We start from the raw sequence: 27,965 nt of genomic DNA on the forward strand, positions 1-27,965 counted from the left end.
TTCTGATACAGTTACTTTTTTTTAAAGATTTTATTTATTTATTTGACAGATAGAGATCACAAGTAGGCAGAGAGGCAAGCAGAGAGAGAGCGGGGGGTGGGGGAGCAGGCTCCCCACTGAGCAGAGAGCCTGATGCAGGACTTGATCCCAAGACCCTGGGATCATGACCTGAGCCAAAAGCAGAGGCTTTAACCCACTGAACCACCCAGGCGCCCCTGATACAGTTACTTTCAAGTAAACAAATCAATTTGTAGTTGGCTTTTTTGTAATGACAGAAGAAGTTAGAGACACTATAAAAGTACTTAGCCTTGGGCAATGATTGATACGATGTTTTGAATATAAACTACTCTACAAGACCCCATTCTTTGAATAAGAGACACAAATAGTGTCCCAGAAGCAGGATATCATGGTTCAAAGAAAAAAAAAAAAAAGAAAAAAGAAGAAACAATAAGAAGCAATGTATGTAAATACCTATTTCCTAAGGAGAAATGTATAGATTATTTAAGCATATTTCCTTATAGTCCCAGGTATGAGTAAGAAAAAGACAGTTAATTGTATTTATTTATTCATTGATTAGCTTACTTAATTTTGGACAGTGAAATGCACTTTTTTCTTTTTCTTTATTTTTTTAAATTAAATTTAATTTTATTTTTTCAGTGTTCCAAGATTCACTGTTTATGCACCACACCCATTGCTCCATGCAAGTTGGTGCAGCCACTTTGGAAAACAGTGTGGAGATTCCTTAAAGAAATTAAAAATAGAGCTACCCTATGACCCTACAATTGCACTACTGGATATTTACCCCAAAGATACAGATGTGGTGAAAAAAAATGTACCTTTTTCAAGTTTGAAATGAATGTGTTGAGATGTGATTATCTTCCCTACCCTACCTAAGCAAGCTAGAAATCAAATGATAAACTAGTCTCCTGTTCTAAGTCTTATAAACTAAAAAAAATTCATAAAATCTTTCTATCACATCCAATATTAAGCAAACTTGCATTGTTGGAAACAATGCTTATCTCTATGTAGTATACTTTTTATCAGTACTAAATATATGTGTTTTGTTTAAAATTTTGTTATGATTCATAAGAGACATACTTTTCTTCATGTTAATAAATAAGACATATAGTTTCCCCTCTCTCCCTCTTTCTCTTATCAAGATAACTTTTACATAGGAGCCACAGTTAATGAGAGTAAGATAAAGATATCTTTTCTTTCCAACCACTCTGAGATCAATTGAACAATGTAGAATAACAATGAAAATAAAGTATATCTGATGAGTTTTTTAAATAACTACAGAATAATACCAGTTCAAATTCACAGACATGGCATTCACAATTGCTCCCCTTTCCTAATTAAATTGAGTAAAGGAGAATCAGAACAAGGCAATTAGAAGATGAGAGACTTAAGAACTTCCTGGGATTTCAAAATAAAATGAAGGCCACTGATGGGTAAAATGAAGTGAGGAAGCAACCACATCACAAAGAATGGTCAAGGAGGGAGCCTGGTTGACCACCTACAGTGCTTGGAGGATCTGCAGCCTCAGAGTAATAAGGAAAAGCAAAGGATAGAGCCAAAAGTGCAGTTTGGCCAGGGGGGCAAAATGTGCAATTATCCATGGAAGTGTCCACAAAATCACAGAAACAGTTAGCTCTCATATTCACTACTCACATCTCCGTTCTCTCAGTTACAAAATGCAGCCAGCACAACACTTTTATCCCAAGGGAGAAAATTAAGGAAGGTATTTTGTTTCCTAAAGCAATTGAATTAATGATGATTATAGAATTTGGGTTTTTCAAGTGGTCTGTACTCTACAAGAGTTGTTAGTCAATTAAATTACTGGAAGTACCATGCCCTAAAAGCCAGTTCCCTAATGAATACTATCATGTGACAAGCCCCTGTTATATGTAGGAGGCTGTCAATTAGTTGGGGGATTTTTGTTTGTTTTTAATTTTAAGTAGTTAACATACAATGCAATATTGGTTTCTGGAATAGAGCACTGGGTGTTATATGCAACTGATGAATCACTAAATTCTACACCAGTTGTTTTATTTGTTTGTTTATTTATTTATAAATTAAACATGGTGTGGGAGTATAAAGTCAGGCCAGCTGAAAGCCTCTACAGAACCAAGTAGGAAAAGTTGGCTTGCCTTCTTCCGGCCCGCCCTTCCTTGCTCCCTCCTTCCTTCCTTTCCTTCCTTCCTTCTTTCCTTCCTACCTACTTTCCTACCTTCCTTCCTTCCTTCTTTCCTTCCTTCCGTTTTCCTTTCCCATCCCCTCCCTTCAGTTTGCTTCCTCCCTTACTTCTTTCTTTGATTTCCCCTCCATGGGGACATTGGCCAGGTGGACATAGGCTAATGATCAGACTTTCCCAGGCAGAGAATCACTGATGAAGAGATGAGTGATCTGTAAGGTTTTTAGTGGTCATATGCAGTAGTGGGACTGACCAGCATGGAAATCGTCTATGGCATATGTATGTTTTAATTGTCACCATTAAAATTATATTTTTCTTGCACATGTTATTTCACTCTCACTACTTTTTAAGATTATTTTTCTCTGTCTTTAATTTTCAGAAATTTCATTATGCTGTATTCTGCTGTGGATTTCACTGGGTTCATCCTATATGATGTTCTTCGCTTTTTGCATCTGGGTATTTGTGCCTTTTGCCAAATGTGGAAACATTCCAAGTATTAGTCCTTGAAATATTTTTCCATCCTTTAATTCTTTCTCCTATTCTTCTAGGACCTTAGAATGACTTCTATAATGACACAAAGTAATAATAAATGTTTGTGACAATGTAGAGAAAATGGAACCCTTGTGCACTATTGGTAGAAATGTAAATCAGAAAATAGTATGATAGAAATAGAATAGTATGGAGGTTCTTATAAAAAATTAAAGATAGAAACATCATATGATAGAGCAATTTCACTTCTGGGCATTTATCCAAAATATATGAAAACTTGTAACTCAAAAATATATATGCACTTTCATATTCACTGCAGCATTATTTACAGTAGACAAGATACATAAGCAACCTATATGTCCACTGATGAATGAATGAATAAAGCAAATGGAGCAAATATACACAATGGAATATTACTCATCCATAAAAAAGAATTAAATCTTGCCAATTGTGACAACATGAATGAACCTTGAGAACAGTAGTTGACTGAAATAAGTCAGACAGAGAAATACAAATACTGTGTTATCTTAGTTGTATGTATAATTTAAACAATAAAATCCAAGTTCCAAGATGCAGAGAACAGATTGGTAGCTGTCAATGGTGGGGCTTTAGGGGAGTAGATAAAATGGGTGAATGGGGTAAAAAATTACAAACTTGCAGTTATAAAATAAATAAATAATGGGAATTATAGTACAGTATGGTGACTACAGTTAATAACACTATTGCATATTTGAAACTTGCTGAAAGAGTAAAACTTCAACATTTTTAAAATAAAAAAATTTTGTTACTATGTATAGTAATGGATGTTAACGAGATTTCTTACAATTGTCATTTCACAATATATACAAATATTGAATCACTATGTTATACACCTGAAACTAAGGTAATGTTATATTTCAATTATATGTCAATCAAAATTAGTAACAAATAATAATTTTTAAAAATCAATAAAAATGTGTAACAATATATTTGACTCCATGGACATTTCTAAATCACTTCCCAGAAATTTTGTGCTAATTTATATTTGTTTTAGGATGATAAGCTATGCTTCTCATCATCAATAATTATGTTCAACTCCTATTTGATTAGACAAAAACAGTAACTAAATATTCATGTAGTCTGTATTTATTTCACCAACCTAGAAGCATACTAAATCTCATTGTCTAAAAGTTTTTATATTGTTCAATCTCTAACCACACTACCTCCCTTCTTGAAGGCTGAAAGTTATAACTCTAATCAATTGGTCTTACTAGTGATCAGCTTCATCATAAAGTTACCTAAGGTCCTCATCCTGTTACTTCATTATCATAAATTCAGTTTGATTAGAAGAGGCTCTTCATGAATAACAACAACAATAACAAAATTCCTATTACTCAGGAAATTCCAAGGGGTTTAGGGGCTCTGTGCCAGAAATCAGGGACAAAGATCAAGTTGTTTTTGCACCATTTGAGTGCTTTTGTTTTTCCAATAATGAATAATTAAATTAGCTGATTAAATTTATGTATTTAATCTCTCACATTTGTAGTAAGCATTTTTTCAATTTGTCTGAAATAATCCTTAAAGGGATGACATATTACTTTTATAAGGTAGTCAGCACTATATGTTCCTTTGTGATTATTTCAGTATTTTTATGCAGGAATACATTTTCCCATTTTGAGATAAATTTACTACTCACTCCCATTTTCCTCTATTTTTCATTTCTTAAAATATTGTATCTTGATATAAATTATCTAAAATTAAACATGAGATACTTGAGTAGTGTTTTAAATTACCCAACTAATTTTTCAATGGTAGTAGCTTAAAGATCCTTTATTTTGTTTCTTAAACTATTTACAGAAAAGAAAAAGAAATAAAGCTTAAACTCCATTTTATTATTGTGTCTTGTGGCACGGCCAAATTTTTAACAACTATATATTACGCTTTTGGAAGAACAATTAGAGGAGTTGACTAATGAGCAAATAGCTGTTTTATTTCCATTAAGATCAAATTAATTCTACTTTGTCAATTATTGCAGGACTAAATACTTGGCTATTTTTGTTTTCTTTGCTGTTCTTATTATTCAGATAGTTTTCACTTACAGTTTTGCTGTATTACTTGATTCTTTTTTGTTTTTTCTATAAATTTTTGCAGACCAGATCCTGGCCTAATGAAGAGGTTAATATTCTCAAGTATGAGAAAACAAGCTTAAATATCTATAGCAAAATTCATAATATACAAATGATAGTGAAGCAAGTGTTTTTTGACCAACAGAAATTTTGAAATTTAAATCCTAAGATAATGATGCAGTAACCAAAATTTATAATCTTAATTATATTAACAGATGTTAAGGTCTTCTCTGTTTTTCTCTCATATGTGTGCATGTGCACACACACACAGACACCCGCACACCACATACTTAACCAAGTCAAATTTTTATTTACCTTATCTGGACCACACATAGTGCCATTTGAAGTATAGGTAAAATCCTCTGTTACATATTTTGTTGGTACTCTTAAATATGCAGAGACACACAGATGGCCTTCCATATAAGTATACTGAATATCAAATTTTTTAAATGGTATTATTTCTAAACGTGTCCAGTGACAAACTATCTTTCCACAAAGAATATCCCTGGCAATAAGGCAAAAAAAAAATTATCTAAATCTCACTTAAGGACAAAAATATAAGGGAAATAATAGTTCAAAATATGAGGATACTTGAATATGTTAAAGATCATAGCACCAAAGCTATTCAAAACAAAACAATCTTAGGAAGTGCAACTTTAATATTTATCTGTATATAATGCATTCATTTATCTTTTGTATTAAATGACTCTTTTCAGTACAAACACACAAACACAACTGGAAAAGGTATAATTTTCTAAATACATACTTAAAATTACAAAAGCCTCTTCCACAGTTTCCAAAATCATCTTCCTGCATATTTACTTCTTGTGTACACAGAAGAGTAGAACCTTTTGCAACTGAAGATATAAATAAAGTTCCAATTACTCATCTTTAAACAGATTAAAAACTGAAAGTATGGTAAATTAATATAGAGACATCTAGATGACAGCAATGCCCAATCAGTGTCAGCTACAGAAACTTTTTGGTGTTATCTACTGGCTACATGAGAAGAAACACTAAAAACTATCCACTTGAGAATAAGAAAATTGCCATCACAGTGCAGAAATTATTGAGAAATCAAACAATCATTTACTCTCTTACCTGCAATTCTAATATTCTACTCCTTTTCCACCACTTACCTGAAATTTGACTAATATCTTGTTTTTTATCTTATAATTATTAGATCTACCTCTTGATGTAATTCAAAGTTGTTTTGATTTGCAACTTTATTTTCAAATTTGGATTTACCTTTTATCATGGCTACAGGGTAGATTACTAACTTTAGGAAAATGTAGTTTTAAAATGAGCCCCTGAGGAGCCCACACAGGAAAGATAAACCTGCATATTTGGTTTTGAAAGCAGGAGGAGACAAATTTTATGAATTCTTATAACCAATGGTATTTAAAGCTTGAAAAATTTAAAAATCAGCAGGTAGGCTATGGTTGAGCCCAGAGGTCATTAGGAAGCTGAGTTCCCACTCCTAGGTAGCAGAACAAACAGCCAGCAGAGATATAACATGGAAACAGCAGTTTGAAAAATACCAGGGGCAGACAGGCGGGAGAGGGAATTACTCATCTCAGAGCATCATTCAGAGAAGTCAGGATCATAGAGAAATGCCTCCAAAAACAAGCTGTCAGGTGCCATTTCCCTCCCCACCCCTCAGTATAAACACAGAGCCACCTGCAGGAAAGAGCATGGCACAAACAATTGCTACCTAACTTGCTTATACCGAGTCCCACCCCCCACGCTTTACTGGATCAGCCCTTCCCAGTCATGCTTGCCCTAATCCCAGTGCCATGGGCCTCCGCTTTACTGGATCAGCCCTTCCCAGTCATGCTTGCCCTAATCCCAGTGCCATGGGCCTCCCACCCCAGAAGATCAGTGCAAAACCCACCAATACCCAGTCAATAGACCCTTGTGTTTTATGGGACCTCAGTTCCTGCAGTGATGATGGCAGCAGGTCTCATTTCACAAGAAGACCAACACACACCTTGTTAAAATGTGCTGCACCCAGCCATGGACCAAACACTGTGCACAGCAGGCAAAGAGAGCCTCTGCAGACAACCTTACTGAAGGAAAAAGAGAGCTCAGGCAACCCACTTAGGAGACATTCACTGAAAGTATCAGGTCCTGGGGAACAGGGAACACCGTAGTGCAGGATACTAAAGGAGGAGTTCTTCATAATGCCATTATTTTCAATAGCAAGAAAAATAGCTGAATTTCCTAACACAGAGAAACAAACACAGTTGGACAGAATGAGGAGACAGAGGAATGTGCCCCAAATGAAGGAATGAGACCAAACCACAGTAAGATATCTAACCAAAACAGATACAAGTAATATGCCTGATAGAGAATTTAAAGTAGTAATCATAAAGATACTCCCTGGACTGGAGAAAAGAGTGGAGGACATCAGTGAGACTCTTTAAGAAAAAGATAAAAAAGAACCACAGATGAAGAACACAATAAATGAAATTAAAAATACACCCAATAGAATAAACAGTAGGCTACATGAAGCAGAGGAGAAGAACTAATAACCTGGAAGTCAGAGGCATGGAAAGTAATCAAGCTGAGCAAATAAGAATAACAATAATTATGCAAATTTAGAATAGTTTTAGGGAACGTAGTGACTGCATCAAGCATAAAATATTTGCATTATGGGATCCTAGAAGAAGAGAAAGAAAAGGGAGCAGAAAATTTTTTTGAAGAAATAATAACTAAAAATAATTGATAGTAATACAATAGTAATAGAGGAATTTAACAACACACTTATGTCAATGGACAGATCATCCAAACAGAAACACAGCAAGGAAAGAGTGGTTTTGAATGGCACAGTGTACCAGATGGATTTAACAGATATATTCAGAACATTCTATCCTAAAAGAGCAAAATACACATTCTTTTCAAAGGCACATGAGACATTCTCCAGAATCAGCCCACAAAACAAGCCTCAACAAATTCAAGAAGATCAAAGTCATACCATGCATCTCTTTTGGCCACAGTGCTATAAAACTGGACATCAACCACAAGAAAAAGATCTGGAGAGAGCATAAATGCATGGAAGCTAAATAACATGCTACTAAACAATAAATGGGTTAACCAAGAAATCAAAGATGACATCAGAAAGAACATGGAAACAAATAAAAACAAAAACACTATAGTCCAAAACCCCTGGGATGCAGAAAAAAAGCAGTTCTAAGACGAAAGTTTAAAGCAATGTAGGCCTACCTCAAGAAGCAAGAAAAATATCATATAAACAGCCTAACCATGTACCTGAAGGAACTACAAAAAGAACAACAAACAAAACCCAAAACCAGCATAAGGAAGGAAATAATAAATATTAGAACAGAAATAAGTTATATAGGCACTAAAGAAACAGTAAAACAGATCAATAAAACCAGGAGGTGGTTCTTGGAAAATATCAACAAAATTAATACACCTCTAGCCAGAACAAAAAAAGAGAGAGAGAGAGAAAGAGAGAGAGAGAAGAGAGAGGACCTTCCCCCTTCAAAAAAAAAAAAAAAAAGAAAAAATAGAAACAAAAGAGGAAAAATAACAAACACCACAGAAACACAAAGAATTATGAGAATATTATGAAAAATTGTATGCCAACAAATTGGACAACCTAGAATGAACGGATAAATTCCTAGAAATATATAAACTACCAAAACCAAATTTGAAAAGATCTATTACTAGCAAAATGAAATTGAATCACTAATCAAAAAAATTCCCAACAAACAAGAGTCCAGGACCAGATGGCTTTACAGGCAAAAGCTACAAAACATGTAAAGAGGAGTTAATACCTATTCTTCTCAAACTATTCAAAAAAATAGAAAAATAGAAAGAAGGAAAACTTCCTACTTCATTCTATGAGACCATAATTGCCCTGATATCAAAACCATATGAGGGCACAAAAAAAAGAAAGAAAGAAAGAAAGAAAGAGGAAAAGGAAAAAAAAAAAAAAAAAGAAAAAAGAAAAGAAAAGAAAAAAATTTTTTTAAAAAAGAAAAGAAAATTATGGGACAATATATCTGATGAACACAGAAGCAAAAATCCTCAACAAAATACTAACAATCCAAATCCAACAATACAGTAAAAAGTCATTCACCGTGAACACATGGAATTTATTCCTGGGATGCAAGGGTAGTTCAATATTCACAAATCAGTATCACATCAATAAGAGAAAAGGCAAGAACCATATGAGCATTTTAATAGATGCAGAAAAAGCACTGGACAAAGTATAACATCCATCCGTAATAAAAACTGTCAAAAAAGTAGATCTATAATAGAAAGAAATCCTATCTCCAGCAATCGGACAACAAAAAGAAATACATAGTATCCAAATTAGTAAGGAAGTAGTCCAAGATGGTGGAGGACTTGGAAAATTTAGTTTCATCTGGTCCCAGGAATTCATCTAGAAAGCTATCAAATTAGTCTGAACTCAACTGGAGACCTAAGAAAGGAATAGCTGCAACTCTACAATAGAAAAGCCACCACTTTCTGCAAGGTAGGAGGTGTGAAGTGAATCCAAGGCAATACGTGGCAAGATAAATCATGGGGGAAGAGAACCTCCATCAGTCAGCTATCAGAAAGTGATGTGGCAATGAAGCACAAAATCAGAACTTTTAAAAGTCTTCTCCAGATGTCCCTGCCTGAAAGGCACTAAGATGGCAAAGCAGGGTAGAATCCTAGGTGGGACAGCATGGTCTCAGGATCCCCAGAGTTAAGAAAGAACAGGGATGCTTGAGCATGGAAGAGTTCTCCAGGCATCTGAGCTGGAAAGCCAGGTGCAATCAGCAAGTCCAGTAGTGGACACTAGGCTCAGGGTTGCCATAATGCCCAAACCACAGCACAATTAGGCTACCACTCTCTCAGCTGGGTCCCAGCAAGGAGAAAAACCAAGCCAAGACACCTCTCCCACCAGGAACACCACATGTGTCTGTTGCAGGAGTCTATAGGATTTGGAGACTTGAAGTAGGATCATATGTCTGAGACAGAAATGCTTGACCACAGGCTGGGTGAGCATGGAGGGTGGACAGAGACCAACGAGACAGGAGTGATTGATTGCTTATCCCTGAGAGGGCACTGAGTAGGTGGGGGTGCAAGCTTTCAGCTCTGAGACTGGAGATTGGGAGGTCACCATTTTCATTCTCATCCTCTAGAGAGACACTCAAAGCCTTCAGGGAACAAAAGCCACCTAGAGTAATCTAGGTTCACTTATTTAGCCTAACCCCTTGGCAAGGGTGGTGCAGTTCTACCAGGTGCAAAGACATGTGAGAATAAGTGGAACAGGCTCCTTCCCCCAGAAGATTAGCAAGAACATCTTGTTAAGACCAAGTTTGCTGATCACAAATAACTGCAAAACTCCAGTGCTAAGGGAATGTTGTATATAGAATTCATGGTTTTTCTCCCACGATTCTTTAATCTTCTAATTTTAATTTTTTTCTTTCCTTTTTCAACCAATTTCTTATTTTATCAACTCATTTTAAAGTCTAATTTTTGCCTTTACAATTACAAAGTTACATTCTATCCTTTCACTGTATTTAATTTTATTTTTGTGCATATGTAAGTTTTTCTTTCTTTGCCATTTTGGGATATAGTTTCTTCTAACAAACAGACCAAAATATCCCCAAGACATAGTGTACTGTTTTGTTCTGTTCACCTGTCTGTTTCTATTCTTTCTTTTTGTTTTTTGATTTTTATTGTCTTTTAATTTCATTTTTATAATTATACTCTATCCTTATATTGTATATAATTTTATTTTATTTTTTTACTGATGTGTTTTTATTTACAGTTTTGGGATCTACTTTTCTACTAAACAGACCAAAATACACACAGGATCCAGCATATTGTTCTGTTCTGTTCCCCTGTCTGATTATATTCTCTCTTTTTTCCTTTTAATTTTATTTTTCAGTTTCAGGTCTCTTCTGATTTTCTTAGTGTACATTTCTCTGGGTCATTATTGCCATTTTAGTATTTTGTTCTCACATTCATCTATTCTTGCATCATCTCTCTCTGGGCAGAATGACAAGAAGGAAAAACTCACATCAAAAAGAGAACAAGAGGGAGTAGTGACTGACAGGGACCTAATCAGTGTGGATATAAGTAATATTTTGGAACAAGAGTTCAGAATAACAATTATAATAAAGATGCTAGCTGGGCTTGAAAAAAGCATAGAAGACACCAGAGAATCCCTTTCTGAAGAAATAAAAGAAATGAAATCTGATCGAGTTGAAACTGAAAAGGCTAAATGAGATGCAATTAAAAAAAATGGAGGCTCTAACTGCTGGGATAAATGAGGCAAAACAGAGAATTAGTGATATAGAAGACAAAATGATAAGACTAAAGAAGCTGAGAAAAAGAGAGATAAAACAACTACTGGATCATGAGGTGAGAATTTGAGAGATAAGTCATACCATAAAGTGAAACAATATTAGAATAATGGGATCCCAGAAGAAGAGGAAAGAGAAGGTGTATATAGGAACAAATTATAGTGGAGAATTTCACTAATCTGAGGAAGGAAACAGGCATTCAATTCCAGGGGACACAGAGAAACTCCCTCAAAATCAATAAAAATAGGTCAGTATCTCCATATATAAAAGTGAAACTTGCTAATTTTGGAGACAAAGAGAAAATCCTGAAAGCAGCTCAGGAAAAAGAGGTCTGTAACCTACAAGGGTAGAAACATTAGACTGGCAGAAGACCTGTCCACAGAGACCTTGCAGGCCAGAAAGGACTGGCATGATATATTCAGGGTGCTAAATGAGAAAAAATATGCAGCCAAGAATACTTCATCCAACATGGCTGTCATTTAGGGAAGAGGGAGAGATAAAAAAGATTCCAGGACAAATAGAAAAATAAAATTTGTGATCACTAAAACAGCCCTACAAGAAATATTAAAGGGAATCCTTTAAGGAGAGACAGAGCCCAAAATTTAAAAAGACTGGAAAAGAACAGGGACAATATACAGAAAGTCATTTTACAGATAATACCCTAATATACAGATAATGCCCTAAATTCCTATCTTTCAATAGTTACCCTGAATCTAAATGGCTAAATGCTCCAATAAAAAGACACAGAGTATCAGGTTGGATAAAAAAGCAAGATCCATTAATATGTCATCTGCAAGAGACTCATTTTAGACCCAAAGACACCTCCAGATTAAAAGTAAGGGGGTAGAGAACCACTTATCATGTTAATGGGCATCAAAAGAAAGCTGGGGCAGCAATCCTTATATTGGACAAAGTAGATTTTAAACCAAGGACTGTAATAAGAGATGAGGAAGGACACTATATCGTACTAAAAGCGTCTATCCAACAAGATCTAATAATCTTAAATATTCGTTCCCATAACATAGGAACAGCCATTTATACAAACCAAAACAAAATGAAAGAAATATATTGATAATAATACAGTAATAATAGAGGACATTAACACCCCACTCATAGCAATGGACATATCATTTAAGCAGATCAATAAGGAAATAGGGCTGTGAATGACACACTGGACCAGATGGACTTCACAGACATATTCAGAGTATTCCATCCTAAAGCAACAGAATACACATTTTTCTCAAGTGCACATGGAACATTCTCCAAAATAGATCACATACTGGGTCACAAGTCAGGTCTCAACCAGTACCAAAAGATGGGGATCATTCCCTGCATATTTTCAGACCACAGTGCTTTGAAACTTGAACTCAACCACAAGAGGAAAGTTGGAACAAACTCAAATACATGGAGGCTAAAGAGCATCCTACTAAAGAATGAATGAGTCAACCAGGGAGTTAAAGAAGAATTTTTAAAAATTATGAAAACAAATGAAAATGAAAACACAAGTGTTCAAAACCACTAAGTTGCAGTGAAGGCAGTCCTAAGAGGGAAGTATATAGCAATATAAGCATTTCTTAAGAAACAAGAAAGGTCTCAAATACACAACCATACACCTTAAAGGAGTTGGAGAAAGAACAGGAAAGAAAGCCTAAACCCAGAAGAAGAGAATTATTAAAGATTGGAGCAGAAATAATGAAATATAAACAAAAAAACAGTAGAACAGATCAATGAAACAGATCTGGTTCTTTGAAAAAACTAATAACATTGATAAACATTGGATAAATCAGATTTATCCAAAAGAAAAGAGAAAGGACACACATAAAATCATGAATGAAGAAGATCTCACAATGAACAGCAAAGAAATACAATTATATGAACATATTATGAACAACTATATGCCAACAAATTAGGCAATCTACAAGAAATGGATGCATTCCTAGAGATGTTTTATAAACTACCAAAACTGAAACAGGAAGAAATAGAAAACCTGAACAGACCCATAACCAGCAAGGAAACTGAAGCAGTAATAAAAAATCTCCCAAAAAACAAGAATCCAGGATCAGATGGTCTCCCAGCAGAATTCTACCAAACATTTAAAGAGTTGAGGGCCAGATGGCTTTCCAGGGGAATTCTATCAAACATTTAAAGAAGAATTATACCTATTACCAGCTGTTTCAAAAAATAGAGATGGAAGGAAAACTTCCAAACTCTTTCTACGAGACCAGCATGACCTTGATCCAAAAATCAGAAAAGACCTCACAAAAAAAGAAAATTATAGACCAATATATCTCATGAACATGGATGCAAAAATTCTCAACAAGATACTAGCCAATAGGATCCAACAGTACATTAAAAGCATTAGTCACCATGACTGAGTGGGATTTATTTCTGGGATGCAAGGGTAGTTCAACATCCACAAATCAATCAATGTTATGCACTATATTAAGGAAAGAAAGTGCAAGAATTATATGATCCTCTCAGTAGATACAGAAAAAGCATTTGGCAAACTACATCCTTTCTTGATTAAAACTCTTCACAGCATAAGAAGTAACATACCTCAATCTCATAAAAGCCATATACGAAAAACCCACAGGAAATATCATTCTCAATGGAAAAAAAAAAAAGCAAACAAACTGAGAGCATTCCCCCTAGGGTCAAGAACACGGCAAGGATGTCCACTGTCACCAGTGTTGTTCGACATAGTACTACTAGAAGTCTAAACCTCAGCCCGCAGATAACGGGAAGAAATAAAAGGCATCCAAATTGGCAAAGAAGTCAAACTCTCACTCTTTGCAGATGACATGATACTCTATATGGAGAACACAAAAGACTCTAGCAAAAAAATTTCTAGAAGTGATACAGGAAGTCAGGAACAATGCTGAGCAAAATAAGTCAATCTTAGAAAGACAAAGATCACATGATTTCACTCACATGTGGAATTGAAGACACAAAACAAACAGAGGGGAAAAAAGAAGAGAGATGCAAACCAAAAAACAGACTCTTAACTCTAGAGAACAAACCAATGGTTACCAGATAATGGTTACCAGATAGGTGGGGAATGGATGAAATAGGTAAAGGGGATTAAACAGTACACATATCATGATGAGCACTGAGTAATGTATAGAATTCTTATATTACTGAAGTTTACACCTGAAGCTAATATAATTCTGTATGTTAACTTTACTGGGAAAAAATATAAGACAAAATAATGAAAATGAACCCCAGAAAAAAAGTACAACTATTACATTTTCCAAATAAGTCTGCACACTGTTTATCTGTATCTTGGCATATTCCGTTATAGCAATAGGCAGTCTTATTATTGCATGGTTCTAAATCAGCAGATTTCGTATCAGGTACACAAAATTCACTTTTTCCATCACAAAATTCTGGAAAATCACATGGATCTTTGCTTTCCCGACACACAGTTCCTCTTATAGATATCTGTGGGACAAAGAAAAACAATTCGTTTTGTAAGGTAGGAAACCAAAACTATAAAATAACTTACACAAGAGCAAAGTATTTCTGTCATTTCCATTAATATTATATGTGGCTTATTTGTAATTTTGTTATAAGTTGTTGGGTCACGAAGAACTACATTCAGGTATTGCCTCGGGTATGACCAAGAAGAATTCATATGCCCAAATAATCTGGAATTGGTGTTGGATAACTGGATGGATCTTGAGTGGAGATTGAAACAATACAGTGAAGGCAAAGATAAGAAAGAAGTTGAAAAAAAATCTAAGAACATCTTCTGAATTCTGAAGTCAACTGTGTATGAATCAAGTATTTAAAGTTATATATTTAAAAGATATGTAAAAAAGAAGTAAAAAAAATAAGTGAATGCACAATAGTAGAAAAAGAAATCATGAAAGAAAATACTGTAGTAATTTGAAAGCTTACCAGGCAAGTTTCCCTATCACAGCATGGTCCAGTGCCACAATCTGCAAATTCAGTCAGAGTACAATCTGCAGGATTACAGCATTTTTTAAATTCTCTGCAATGCTAAAAGTAAATATAATTAAGTTTAATAATAGGAATTTTCAATCAAATAAATCACTTTATTTATTGTCAAAATATACTATAGTATGTCTCTTAGTTAATTACAATCACAGTATGAGTTTTACTTCTGTGTTTATTTTTAACACCATTTCATTTAAAATATAGTTCCAGTATGGGAAAAAAGATAGTAATGAAATTATTTATGATTCTATGCTTAAGAAACTGAACTGCTAAAAATTTAATGTAATTTGTCAACCTTCTGTGTGTTCATAAATAGATGCACTATAAGTTTAAAAGTATTTTTTCCATTTACTGTAAGTACTTTTTCATCTCATCAATTCTCCTCAAGATAACATATTGAGATTATATAAAAATTTATGAATGTGACAAAATAGAGGTTTCTAAATTATAACTTTTTTATTTAAAGGATATTTCAATGAAAATTTTATTTTTATTATTTTTATCTCCAAGATTTTATGTTAAAGGTTAATTCTAGCAGTAAGTAGATCATAGAGTATAAAACTATTAAAGACTACAACATACTCTTATTTCCTTCTTTCTATATATTTATTCAGTGCAAGAGTGATGTTTCACAAGACTGATAGTGATATTTAAAAATTAGTAAAGCAATAGGTGTTATAGGTAAAAATAACTAAGTGCTTACATCTGTTTCAATTTTATTATTTTCATTACTAATGTGCTTTAAATTTTTAAAAATGTACATTCTGGTTTATTTTATATTTCTATGCATATATTTCTGTCAAGTCATTCTGTTTATTTCCTTTATTTGTAAGCACTTTTATAATAATTATATTAAACCCTGGCCACCAATAAATGTTTGCTATATTTTATAATTTGTCATTGACAACTGACTTTTGTTTTGGTGCATTTTGGGGTTTTTTTGTTTGGGTAAATTTTTTATATTGTGAGAGTGTGAAATAGTAGGACTATCTAAGAACTCTGAAAACTATCATCTTTTTGGGGTTTGTTCTTGAGTTTACGAATAGAAGTTTCTTCCACCCTAATCCCAGGAAATATGTGAGTCTTTGTATGTGAGTAAAATGTGTTACACATACTAAGTATGTATTTATTTAGTTTTTGTTGAATGGTTTGAGTAGTGTGTTGTGAAAGAAGCTATAATGATGCATCTCTTTCCCAAAACAGAAGTTTATCAGTGGTTTTTATAGAATAATAATTTATTCATGAACATTTGTAATACCTGGATTGTTATATAAATATTCTACATAAAATTAGATACAATGTCAATGTCTTCAATTGCATTAACTGCATATACTAAAGTATATTTTAAAATGTTATTATTGGGTGCCTGGATGGCTCAGTCAGTTAAACGTCCGCTTTTGGCTCAGGTCATGTGATCCCAGGGTCCTGGGATAGAGTCACTGCATTGGGATACCCTGCTTAGTGGGGATCCTGCTTTTCCTTCTGCTTCTGCCTACCACTCTCCGTGCTTGAGCTCTCTACCTCTCTATGTCAAATACATAAATAAATAAAATTTTAAAATGTTATTGTTGTGTAAGTTTTAATATTTACAAGAGTCAGATATTTTTGTTTCATTATGAGAAAGAATGTATTATGCTTCATAATATAAAGATTTTAATAAAACTTATCAAAAGTATTTAGTAAAGACAGAAGTTTGAATACACACTAAATATTAATGTTGGGGGGGGACAAAAATCAATGACATGAAAGGGAAAGCCATCTAAGGCTAGAATCAAAGAGAGCCTATAGTGAAGAGCATTTTTTGACAATACTCAGTGTATAATGGAAAGCTACAATAAACGTTGGGCTTAGAAATTGATGTTCAATGAATCGTGGTTTAAAAATGGAATCCCACAATGGGACAGATGTGAGAACTTTTTAAAATAGGTTAACTGTTAGGGAGTCTGGGTGTCTCAATTAGTTAAACTGCCACCTTTAGCTCAGGTAATAATCCCAGAGCCCGGACTGAGCTCCACATCAGGTACCCTGTTCTGCAGGAAGCCTGCTTTCCTTCTCCCATGCTTGTGCTCTCCAGCTCTCTCTTTATTTATTTTTCAAATAAACAAATAAAAATCTTAAAAAAAATAGGTAACTGTGGTATGCCATTGAGAAATTAGAGAAATCAAAAAGATATGATTTTTAGTTCTAGATGTCCAAACTTTTATAAAATATCTCTTCGATATTTAATATCATAATTTTTGTCTCTCTGTTAATTTTGATATATGTTGAAAAGTACTGAAATGTTTTCCTACTTCTGGAATAAATTCCAAAAGTATATTCTTTTTTCATATATTCACTTGGATTATTTGATCATTTTAATTTAGACATTTTGTGGGTATTTTCCAAAATATGAGTCATTCAAAGAAATGTTAAACTGGCTATCAGAGGAATCAACTTTCATGATTTAATTCTGTTTCTATATACCTGCAAAGGACACTGGAAATAGATTTTTTAAAAAGGTACACAATTTATAATAACATTCAGAAATATGAAATATTTAGGTTTTAATTTGATTAGAGACATCTAAATAAATAGAACAATATACCATGTTCATAGTTTGAAACTCACATTAAGAATACATTAATTCCCCACAAATTCATATGTAGATCCAAAAAAGTTCCAATTAAAATTTCACAAAGTTTTTTTTTATTTTTGGGGGGTATGAGTAGAAATAGAAAAGTTGATTCCAAATTTTACACAGAAATACAAAGACCTAAAATCACCAAATCTATCTTCAGAAAAAAGTACAAAATATGAAGACACAATTTACCTAATTTTGTGAATCAGAGTAAGAAGGGCTGGTATTAATGTAAGGCTATATATAAGGATCAATAAAACACAAAGTATGTGAACTGTTTTTCAATAAAGGTAGCACGGTAATTCAATGGAAAAAGGGTAGTTTTCCAACAAATAGGGCTAGGGATTTTAAAGATATACATATAGAGAAAAAATATGCCCTAATACTTAAACATCAAAAGTTACTCAAAATGTATCATAGGCATACACATCAAAGATAAAATCAGTAAACTTCTAGAAGAAAACTTATGAGAAAGTTTCACAACTTGGAACTGATAGGACACAAAGTACTACTGGGAGAAAATCTGACAAAGGATTTGCATATAGTTTATATTAAGAATTCCTATAACTATATAATAAAAAAAATATATCAAACTATGCAAAATACATGAACATTCAAAAAGGAGACAAAGACATATGAATGTTGCACAATCACATGAGACACTGTCTAGTATGATTAGTTATCAGAGAAATATGAATTAAAACTGCAGTGAAATACAAGCATACACTGAAATTACCAAAATGTAAGAGACTAGCAGTAACAAAAGTTGCTAAGAATAAGGAAAACTGTCACTCTCATACATAGGTGGCTGGAATGTAAACTATTACAAGAATTTAAAAATGCAGAGTGATGCTTTGTTACAAATTTAATAGTACAATTAACATATGACCCAGCAATTCTATTCCTAAAAATATGAAAAAAAAGACATGTTCTTTAGAAGCAATTTCATAAGACTTGAAACCAAAAACAACCTAAATGTTCATTAATAATTGCACGAATAAATAATGTTATATTCATACAAAGAAATACTACTGCACAACAAACATCAATGAACTATAGATATGTTCAATCATGCAAACTGAATATCAAAAATATAGGCAAAAAATTCTAGAATAAGAAAGGATCTAAAATCTATGATTCATTCATGTGAAGTTCAGTAGTGGGCAAAAATAATGTATTGTGACTGGATTAGAAGTTTCAGATACTGATGGGATTGACTCCTCCATGTCAATGGAGTTATGGGAGAACTGTCTCTGGTAATGTAAATATTCTAATACTTCTTTTATCCACATCTAATTAAGTATAACATAAGTCAAATTAAAAAACAAAATTCAGCAAGCCAGAAGGAAAATATAAATAAATATAATGAAGACTACCTAGACATATCCTAAACCTTTGTCTGAAACAAAAGAAAGTCAAAGTCACAATGCTTATAAAGACAAATGGATTCTATGGATCTTCTGGCCAGTTGTGGAACTAACTTGGTTGCTGAAGTTTTCAGTGATAATGAGATTCCTGATGAATTCCATCAGTGGGGTTGGTGGTTTTCTAAAGCTTATTGTGGTGGTGTTTTACTCACCTACACCATCAAAAAAGTAAAACTACTTTCCTTCTGCCAGTAGCCATAACTATAGATAGAAAAATCCCTGGTGATCAAGAGCAGTTAGTCACTCTAACATTTACTGAGATATGTTCTTAATATATGAGAAAGGGAAGAAATTACAGATATATTTAGGCAAAAGCCTAATGAAATCCTAAAACATAGGCTCATCTGACTAACTTATTAGGGATCAGTGCATGTTTTTCTAGATTTGAAGATAGGAAGTCACTTGGTCACTTAAGAAGCAACCTCATGCTCTAAGCATCATTGGTCAGTGACCACTCTGGTTAATGACATAGACATTGAGGAAGAGAATGTAAAGACTTATTGCAGCTTATTTCAGTAGGTCTTGTTAAAAGACAAACTGAGGAAAAATCAATTCAAATTGGCCAGCATCCAGTCTAGCCAAAGAAGGATCTGAGAAGCTATACAAAATGAAAGACTTTTACAGGCAGAAGGGAGCAGGAACAAGGAAGTTATACTGGCAAAAAGGCATGTTTGTTATTGCAAAGTTATATTCCTTTAGGGGATATCAGGGATCTATCAGGGAGTAACTAGTACTGATCAGTTGATTCCTGATTGGCTGGTTTAAGGCTCTATTCTGGGAGAGTTAAAACCAATTAAGTCTTGGTTTGGTCAACATGGGGCTTACACCAAGTAACTCCTTTGTGGGCCTGTTATCTTGTTTTTAACATTCTTTACAGCTATAATAAAACAATGGCCTACCCAAGATAAATTCCCGTTTTCCAATAGATGCCCTTGAAATCCAGTGGGGTAAGCAACCATTTTCTTTGGTTCACTGTGACTCCATCCTAGGTTTTTAATGAAGACTAAGAGTCTCCAGATGATGAAATAGGGATGCAAATCAAATCAGTCAGTTCACACAGCAGTGCAACCAGACTACCAGGAACAACTGAATCTCCTCTTGCGTCCCAGGAACAATCTCTGAAAAACCATTCAGGAACTGGGCAATAAAATACTCTGAATAAACACTTTTGCAAAAGGCAGACAAAATTCCCTGCAAGCCAAGAGTCAGAAAAAGAAACCAACCAATAGTTTAAGTCTGAGTCATTAGGCCATGAAGATCCGGATATTATGCCAGAGATTCCTCTAATGAGGAATCTGATCGTCTGTTCTTGGGAGAAATTCTTTCTCACTACTGGGCAATAGAAGATCATCTTCAGAAAGATGAAATGTATGCTTTTTTTAAAAAAAAATTATTTATTTATTTGAGAGAGAGAGAGAGAGAGAGAGAGAATCTCTAGCAGGCTCCCCACTGAGCATCGATCCTGACACGGGGCTCCATCCCACAACCCTGAGATCATGACTCGAGCTGAAATCAAGAGTCAGACACTTAATCAACTGAGCCACTCAGGTGTCCTGAAATGTATTCCTAAAAAGAAATTTTAAAAGTTATGTAGACAACCAAGAGTTAACTCTAGTGGAACACACACTTAAGACAGTCTGTATAGTCTTTAAATATGGTAATTTCTAGGGCATCTAGCTGGCTCAGTTGGTGGATAAGGGGTATAGAATATAGATTACCTCCTAATAATGATTTCTCCCAAAATAGGCCATTGTATTGGATCTAGGCTTTCTATGAGAGCCAAATCACTGTTCTCTTCAGGAAACTGCAGGCTGGTTGGCAGGAAATAGTTAAAATGCATTCAAGGAATTTGCCTATCAAAAGAAACACAGAATTGACACAGTCATGTATTCATTTCCTATTTCTGCTGTAAAAAAAGTTACCATACTCAGTGGCCTAAAACTATGTACATGCATTATTTTATAATTCTGGAGCTAAAAAGTCCTAAAGGGGTCTTACTGGACTAAAATTAAGAATGAAAGCTGTTCTTTCTCTGGAAGCTCTAGAGAAAATCTGTTTCCCTACCTTTTCTAGCTTCTAGAGGCCACCTGCATTCCTTGGCTCATGGAATCTTCACTTTCAAAATCAGCAGTACAATATCTCCAAATATAATTTTCTCATGTCCTCTGATTCTGACCTGCCCATTGTCATTATTACATTGGATCTGCTTAGATAATAGAGGATAATTAACACTCTCGAAGTCCTTAGCTTGATCATATATTCAAAGTCCCTTTTGTCATGTAAGGCAAAATTCCAGCTGGATTGCATATCTAAACCTAAACTGTAGAAAAAAGTCCAAATATATTTTGAGGAATACATGTGAATATTTGTGTGTTGCGCTATATGCTATAAAATGCAGAGGTCACAACTGTTCTTTTTGGCTTATCCACAACAGTAACCATCATTTCCATAGATCCTAATGATCATAGAGGAGGGCTCTACTCAGTGTGGCAAGGTACTTTATAAGGGCAGGATTACCCACAGAAAAGGATCACTGGGGCAATGATGGATATTGGTTACCAATGGTGGGACTTGGGTAAAGCAGGTAAACGACCTAGTATCACAAATTTTAAGAAGGCACCCACTCTCAGGTCATGCATTGCTGACTCTGTGTGTTTTGTGGAACTGATGGTTCCACTGGGTTACCTAGGGGTCTGAAATATAAAAAAGAATTAGAAACCATTGTTCCCAGATTAAACAACAAACTATCAATAATTAAAATATTTTTTTCTGGGACGCCTGGATGGCTCAGTTGGTTAAGGGTCTGCTTCGGCTCAGGTCATGATCCCAGGGTCTGGGGATGGAGTCCTACAACAGGCTCACAGCTCAGAGGGGAGCCTGCTACTCCCTCTGCCTGCTGCTCCCCTTGCTTATGTGCACACATGCTCTCTCTCTCTCTCTCTCTTTCTCTGACAAATAAATAAATAAATAATCTTTTTAAAAAATAAATAATTTTTTTTCCACTAACGGCCTTTGGTATATAGCAAAGTGTATAGCTACTATTTTGCATACCATTATGGGAAGTTGACCAAATTCATTTTAATTTCATTAGGCAATAATTAGAGCATAGCTTTACTGTTCTGAATTCCCACAGTGATGTGTCTTCTCTGGATTATACTTATTCTTATAAAATGTGACACACTATTGAGTGTGTAGATATTCTGTCACAATCATAACATTTTTATAATGGCCTTCACTGAAAAACTTTATTGCTTTATGCTGAATGTTATTTAATTTAAACACAAACGACTAAAGACAGACTTTACAATCCAAATAATATTCTTGATATGCTAGTATATGAGTCACCAAAAAAAGCAGCTAAGTTTCATTGAGGGTAGGCAGAGTTCAGCGACAAGATCACTGAAAGCAGTCCAGGATAATGAGGGAAGAAAGACTTGCCATTGGCCCTACATCTGATTATGATCTCATGAAACTGCACGTATCTGTGGCCACACAGAGCTGATTTCATACTCTGGCCCTGAAAATTGATATTCACTGGCTCATTGGAACCAAGAACTTTATTCCATGGTTATATGAGGTAAAGTTATGATTCTGATATTCTCATTAAAATTTCTCTATGAAACAATCCAATCTAATTGGGTAGGAAAATCCCTAAAAGTTCCATCATAAACAGACTGGCCTTCGACACTGGTAAATCCCACAAACAGGAGGCTGTTCACCCACAAGAAACAGGTATCACCAGCCCACCTGAACTACTTCATCTGAACTACTAGCTTCACCTAACTACTAACTCATTGGGGTCCTCCCTACAAGACTGGTCTCATGGCAAGAAAACTTGTTTTACTGGAGAAAAAGCATACCTCTGAGCCTTCTACCACACTACTGATAAATTGCTGAAAATTTACAGAAGTAAATGCTGATGAAATAAGCCAAAAGGTGTATGAAAGACATGTACAGACTATTCAAGAATTTAAAAAAACCAAAGTAGGTAAGATATCCTCAGTTCAAAGAAATATATACACATAGACCTCAGGACATAGCACATTCACCTATTGGGGTACAGCTTAGAGCAATGCAGGCACATGTTCAGCAAGAAATATGTGCAAAAAAAGCCATAATCGCACGAGTCTTAATAATAAAGCTTATGTTTTCACTGACATAGATCAATAAATAGACTATACTATTTATAAAATTAACATTAAAAGGAATGAAAACATTTGGACTATAGCTACATTCAAATAGATGAACTTTGCAAGCATAATATTGAGTGAAAGGCCAAGTTACCAAATGATATAAATCATGATTGCAATATAAAGGTAGAAAATGGTCAACCAAATGATATCGCATAAGGATCCAAAAAAATAGAGGTAAAACTATGTTACAAAAGAGTAAAGCACTGAAATGATCATCATTAAATTGTGAATGATGGTTGGAAGGAAGGAGCGTGTGATTAGGATGAGACATAAAAAGAACTCCTTTGGCAGATGTAAGGTTTGTTTTGACCTCAGTGTAAATTATTCAGGTGCTTGCTAGGTATCTACTTGTTATATTCTTCATTCATATTTCATGTGTATTATATATCACAATGAAATGATGGGTATGACAATTTTTTTTTGGTAAACAAAAGTGGGCAGTGAACTATCCTATCAAAAGAAAATATATAAAGAGAATATATAAAGTATATATTTAAGTATATTTTAAGGAATAGACTATAATTCAAAAGGACATTATTTCAGAATAATGAAATGAAATACATGCAAAAAAAAAAACCCTTAATAAACAAAAGGAATGGTAGGCAAAATAAAACAACTATCTTCTGAATAAAATATCTGGAGTACTTTTTAATACAAAGAATAAAAATGACAGAAATTAAATATTTTATAAAAATGTCATGTACGTTAATTGGATTTTAAATCCTGCTATTTGGTGGGAAATGTGGCCCAAATATGGTTAAACCTTAGGTATACATATTAAAAAAAAATGCAAGGATAATCACTAAAGGGAGACTGAAAGTACTTATCTACTGAACCACTGAAAGAAATAGTGGAGGAAAAACAAAACATACAGAGAAAAACAAATGTGGCAAAGTGAACACACAAAATATAAACATTTTGAGACAACTAAACTTGTGAAGAATATGTAGTCTAGAGGACCATAAGGAATCATAATAGTCAGGGGTGCCTGGGTGGCCTCGTCACTTAAGTGTCCAACTCAGTTTCAGCAGGGGTCATGATCTCACAGTTGTGAGATCAGCTCTGTTATGGGCTCTGTTAGATGGGCATGGAGCCTGCTTAAGATTCTCTATCTTGGGGCGCCTGGGTGGCTCAGTGGATTGAAGCCTCTGCCTTCGGCTCAGGTCATGATCCCAGGGTCCTGGGATCAAGCCCCGCATTGGGCTCTCTGCTCAGCGAGGAGCCTGCTTCCTCCTCTCTCTCTGTCTGCCTCTCTGCCTATTTGTAATCTCTGTCTATCAAATAAATAAAAATCTTAAAAAAAAAAAAAGATTCTCTATCTTCCTCTCCCTTGACCCTTTCCCACACTCTCAAAAAAAAAAAAAAAAAGTCATAACAGGTAAATGTAATGAGGTATCCTGGAGATGATCCTGTGACAGAAAGACGCCATTAGGTAAAAACAAATGAAATTTAAATAAATTATGGACTCTAGTTAATTAAAACAATCGGCAAAAAATCATAATAATGTTTACAGGGACAATCCTATAAATCAAAGACAGAGTGAATAATAAAACCCAATGAAAATATTTAACTTAATAGTACAGAAAAACTAAAAATATCAGGGAAATACAAATTAAAAAAAAAGGGGGTGTGCACAGATACAGATGTATGCCAGACCAGACAGAATTAAAAACAGAAAGCAACATGAGAGAAAAATAGACTCAGCATTTAAAGGTAAACGTTAAATTTCTAGAAAGATATAAATTGTAAATATGTTTACCATATAAAAATCTTCAAATATACAAAGCACAAAATGAGTAAATTATAATGAGAATTAGGCAAATACAACTGTATAGCTGGAGGTATCAGTATTATTTCTTAAGTACTGAGAGTTCAAGCAAATGAAACTAATAAAAATACAGAATATTTGAGTCATTAACTTAAAAATTATAATACAATCAAGTTACATAGGATTTTTTTCCTAACAGTTTACATCTTATCAAGTAGGAAATATTCAAATTTTCAAAATATTCAAAATTATCACTATTTATAATTATATGAAAGCAGTTATAACAAAATTCAATGATTAGCCATCTTACCGAGAGCAAATAAAAAAAAAGTAATAGCAAAAAGCTAAATATAAAAACAACACATCAAGATTTATTATTAATCAAATTCTGTGAAGTCGAGTTAAAATAAATAAAGATCCCACAGTTGCAAGAATGGAAATTAGGAGATGAGGAGGTAAACAATACACGTGTATTAACTTAGTGAACCAATGCAGTTGCTTTGGAGGAGTTCAGGAGATGACTGAGGTGATGGTAATAGTATTGACCTTTAACCATGTTTATAATACAGAATAGTGGATATTGCTACTAATGGTTACACAGTGAAGAAAATCTACCTCTTTAATCCATGCTACATTTACCCCTTATTTACTCTTCAAATGCTTTAAATTCATGACAAGCCCATTATCACATGTCCCAATATCTCCCTTAGATATTTGATAAGTGGTACATCACTTGCGGGGGGGAGTATTTCCGTTTTATATTGCATCTATAAGGCTACACAAGAAACACAAAGAAAAATCTTTAGATAAGCTATTATGTTTCTCACTAACCTCTGTACCACCACAATCACATTGTTCTGGCGGTTCCAAAATTCCATTGCCACAAAGTGAGTATCTTCCTTGGTAAACCACTTCTGAAACTATTTGATTCTGAAGACATTCAAATTCAGGCTGTGAAATCATACGTTTAAATTCATCCATGCTGCAACTGCTAAAAAACTTTACACCATGGGAACGTCTAAAAATAAATTATATTCTTCAGACAAATGGAATAAAATCAGTTTCAAAGAAACCCTCTTCAATAGAACACTATGAATTCTGTGCACTTCAGGTATAGAAGAGCCAAGAAGGAGGGGAGAATGCTTTTTCCCCCCTTAAGTTTTTTTAAATACCAGTTAGTTAATATTGAGTATTATTAGTTTCATGTGCTTTTTTCCTAATGCAAGTCAAAAATAAAAGCAGTAAATTCATGTAATAGACATCTAGCACATAGAGGAAGTTAAAATGACATGAATCAGAATATATTACCAATCTTAACAGTGCTTCACACATAAAAAGTTCTCTTTAAATACATCTTATTTTCATTTTTATTGCCAATATAGTTATTAGCATTATAATAGGTAACAGTTAAAATGAAACATTAGGAAATTTATGTAAACTGAAGGAATAAAAGATAACTAATGTGCTAATGAAAAATCAGAGTTATTTAGTCTTTGGTATCAAAATCTATCAATTAAAATATATCAACATTGAGTATATAAAATCTGTAAATCCAAGATCCTGTTTTATCTTATATTTGTACATTTCTAAGTGTACTGCTTAATGTTTTCTTTAATTTTATAGCAATATAAATCTCAGAGAAATGATACAACATAGTTTAAAGAATAAATTTTGTTTCCTGAAACAGTTAAGAATAATTGTCAAAAATAACTTAATAACTCTTAAGTATTTTAATGTATAATTCTTACATAGAAATGAATTCTCCTCAGGCAGGCCCTTCAAAATCAGGAAATAGTGATACATTACTAATATCTAATCCTCAGATTCTAATCAAATTTCCCTTTCATCAAAATATTGGCACTTTATAGCAATAGGATCCAGTCCACAATCAACCATTTAGTTCTCAATATCTAAATTTGTTGCTTAGTTTAATCATCTACATTTGTTCTTGCATTTCATTTCAAGTTTTATGATTATAGGCTGATTATTTGCTAAAATAAACCTTTTCCTCAATTTAGGATTTAGGATTATAAATTGTTCTCTCATAACTACACTGAGGTTATCCATTTTGGCAACTTTGTTACAGAATCATTACTGAGTCTGTTTTCATTGCATCCTAATGACTCCAATTTTAATTTTGTATCATGTTTTCAAATTATACTAACTGGGTTATAATCCAATTACTACCATTGTTATTTATGGCATTCAAATTGTCCCTGATTTGGCTATTGGGAGCCACTTCAAACTGGTTTTGTGTCCCTTTGACAAATCTCCATGGTTCTTTGAACACCTCCTTATATTCTGACATGAGATGTTCCTAACTCATGTGATTTTTCTGCCTTAGCCCTAGAATCAATCATTTCTCCAAGGTACCCCAGCTCCTTTTAGTGGAGAATAGTATTTTTTAATTATTATTTCTTTTTATTGAAGTGTAGTTGACAATAATATTATATTAGTTTCACCTGTGTAACATAGTGACTCAACATTTGTATACATTGCAAGGTAATGACCCTAACCATCTGTCATCATACAAAGTTGTTACACATTATTAACTATATTTCCTATGCTGTACATTATATCCCCATGTCTTATTTATTCGATAACTGGCAGTTTGTACCATTTAATTTCTTTCTGCTATTTTTTTTTCATTCTCCCATCCCCTCCTCTCTGCCAAACACCAGTACACCAGTTTGCTTTCTGTATTTACAGTATGTTTCTGTTTGTTTGTTTGGTTTTTTAACTTTTTTTTTTAGATTCCACATATAAGTGAAATCATGGGTATTGTGTCTCTCTCTGATTTATTCACTTAGCATAGTACCTTCTAGGTCCATCTATGTTGCACAAATGGCAAGATCTCATAGTTTTTATGGCTGATATATAATA

General features: G+C 33.9%; 1 protein-coding gene across 1 annotated transcript in view; it reads right to left on the minus strand.

Moving 5' to 3' along the window:
• Positions 1-27,965, minus strand: part of LOC308338242 (A disintegrin and metallopeptidase domain 3-like) — a gene marked incomplete at both ends in the record, with an annotated part of 130,760 nt that overhangs the window by 38,463 nt on the left and 64,332 nt on the right. The window contains 5 exons of the mRNA XM_080796292.1: positions 5,104-5,293; positions 5,555-5,645; positions 14,363-14,558; positions 15,018-15,119; positions 25,914-26,100. Of these exons, the coding sequence (XP_080652418.1) occupies positions 5,104-5,293; positions 5,555-5,645; positions 14,363-14,558; positions 15,018-15,119; positions 25,914-26,100 (766 nt within the window). The remainder of the gene's footprint in view (positions 1-5,103; positions 5,294-5,554; positions 5,646-14,362; positions 14,559-15,017; positions 15,120-25,913; positions 26,101-27,965) is intronic.

Source organism: Martes martes (assembly GCF_963455335.1).
Source record: "Martes martes genome assembly, chromosome: 2".
Classification (NCBI taxonomy): Eukaryota; Metazoa; Chordata; class Mammalia; order Carnivora; family Mustelidae; genus Martes; species Martes martes.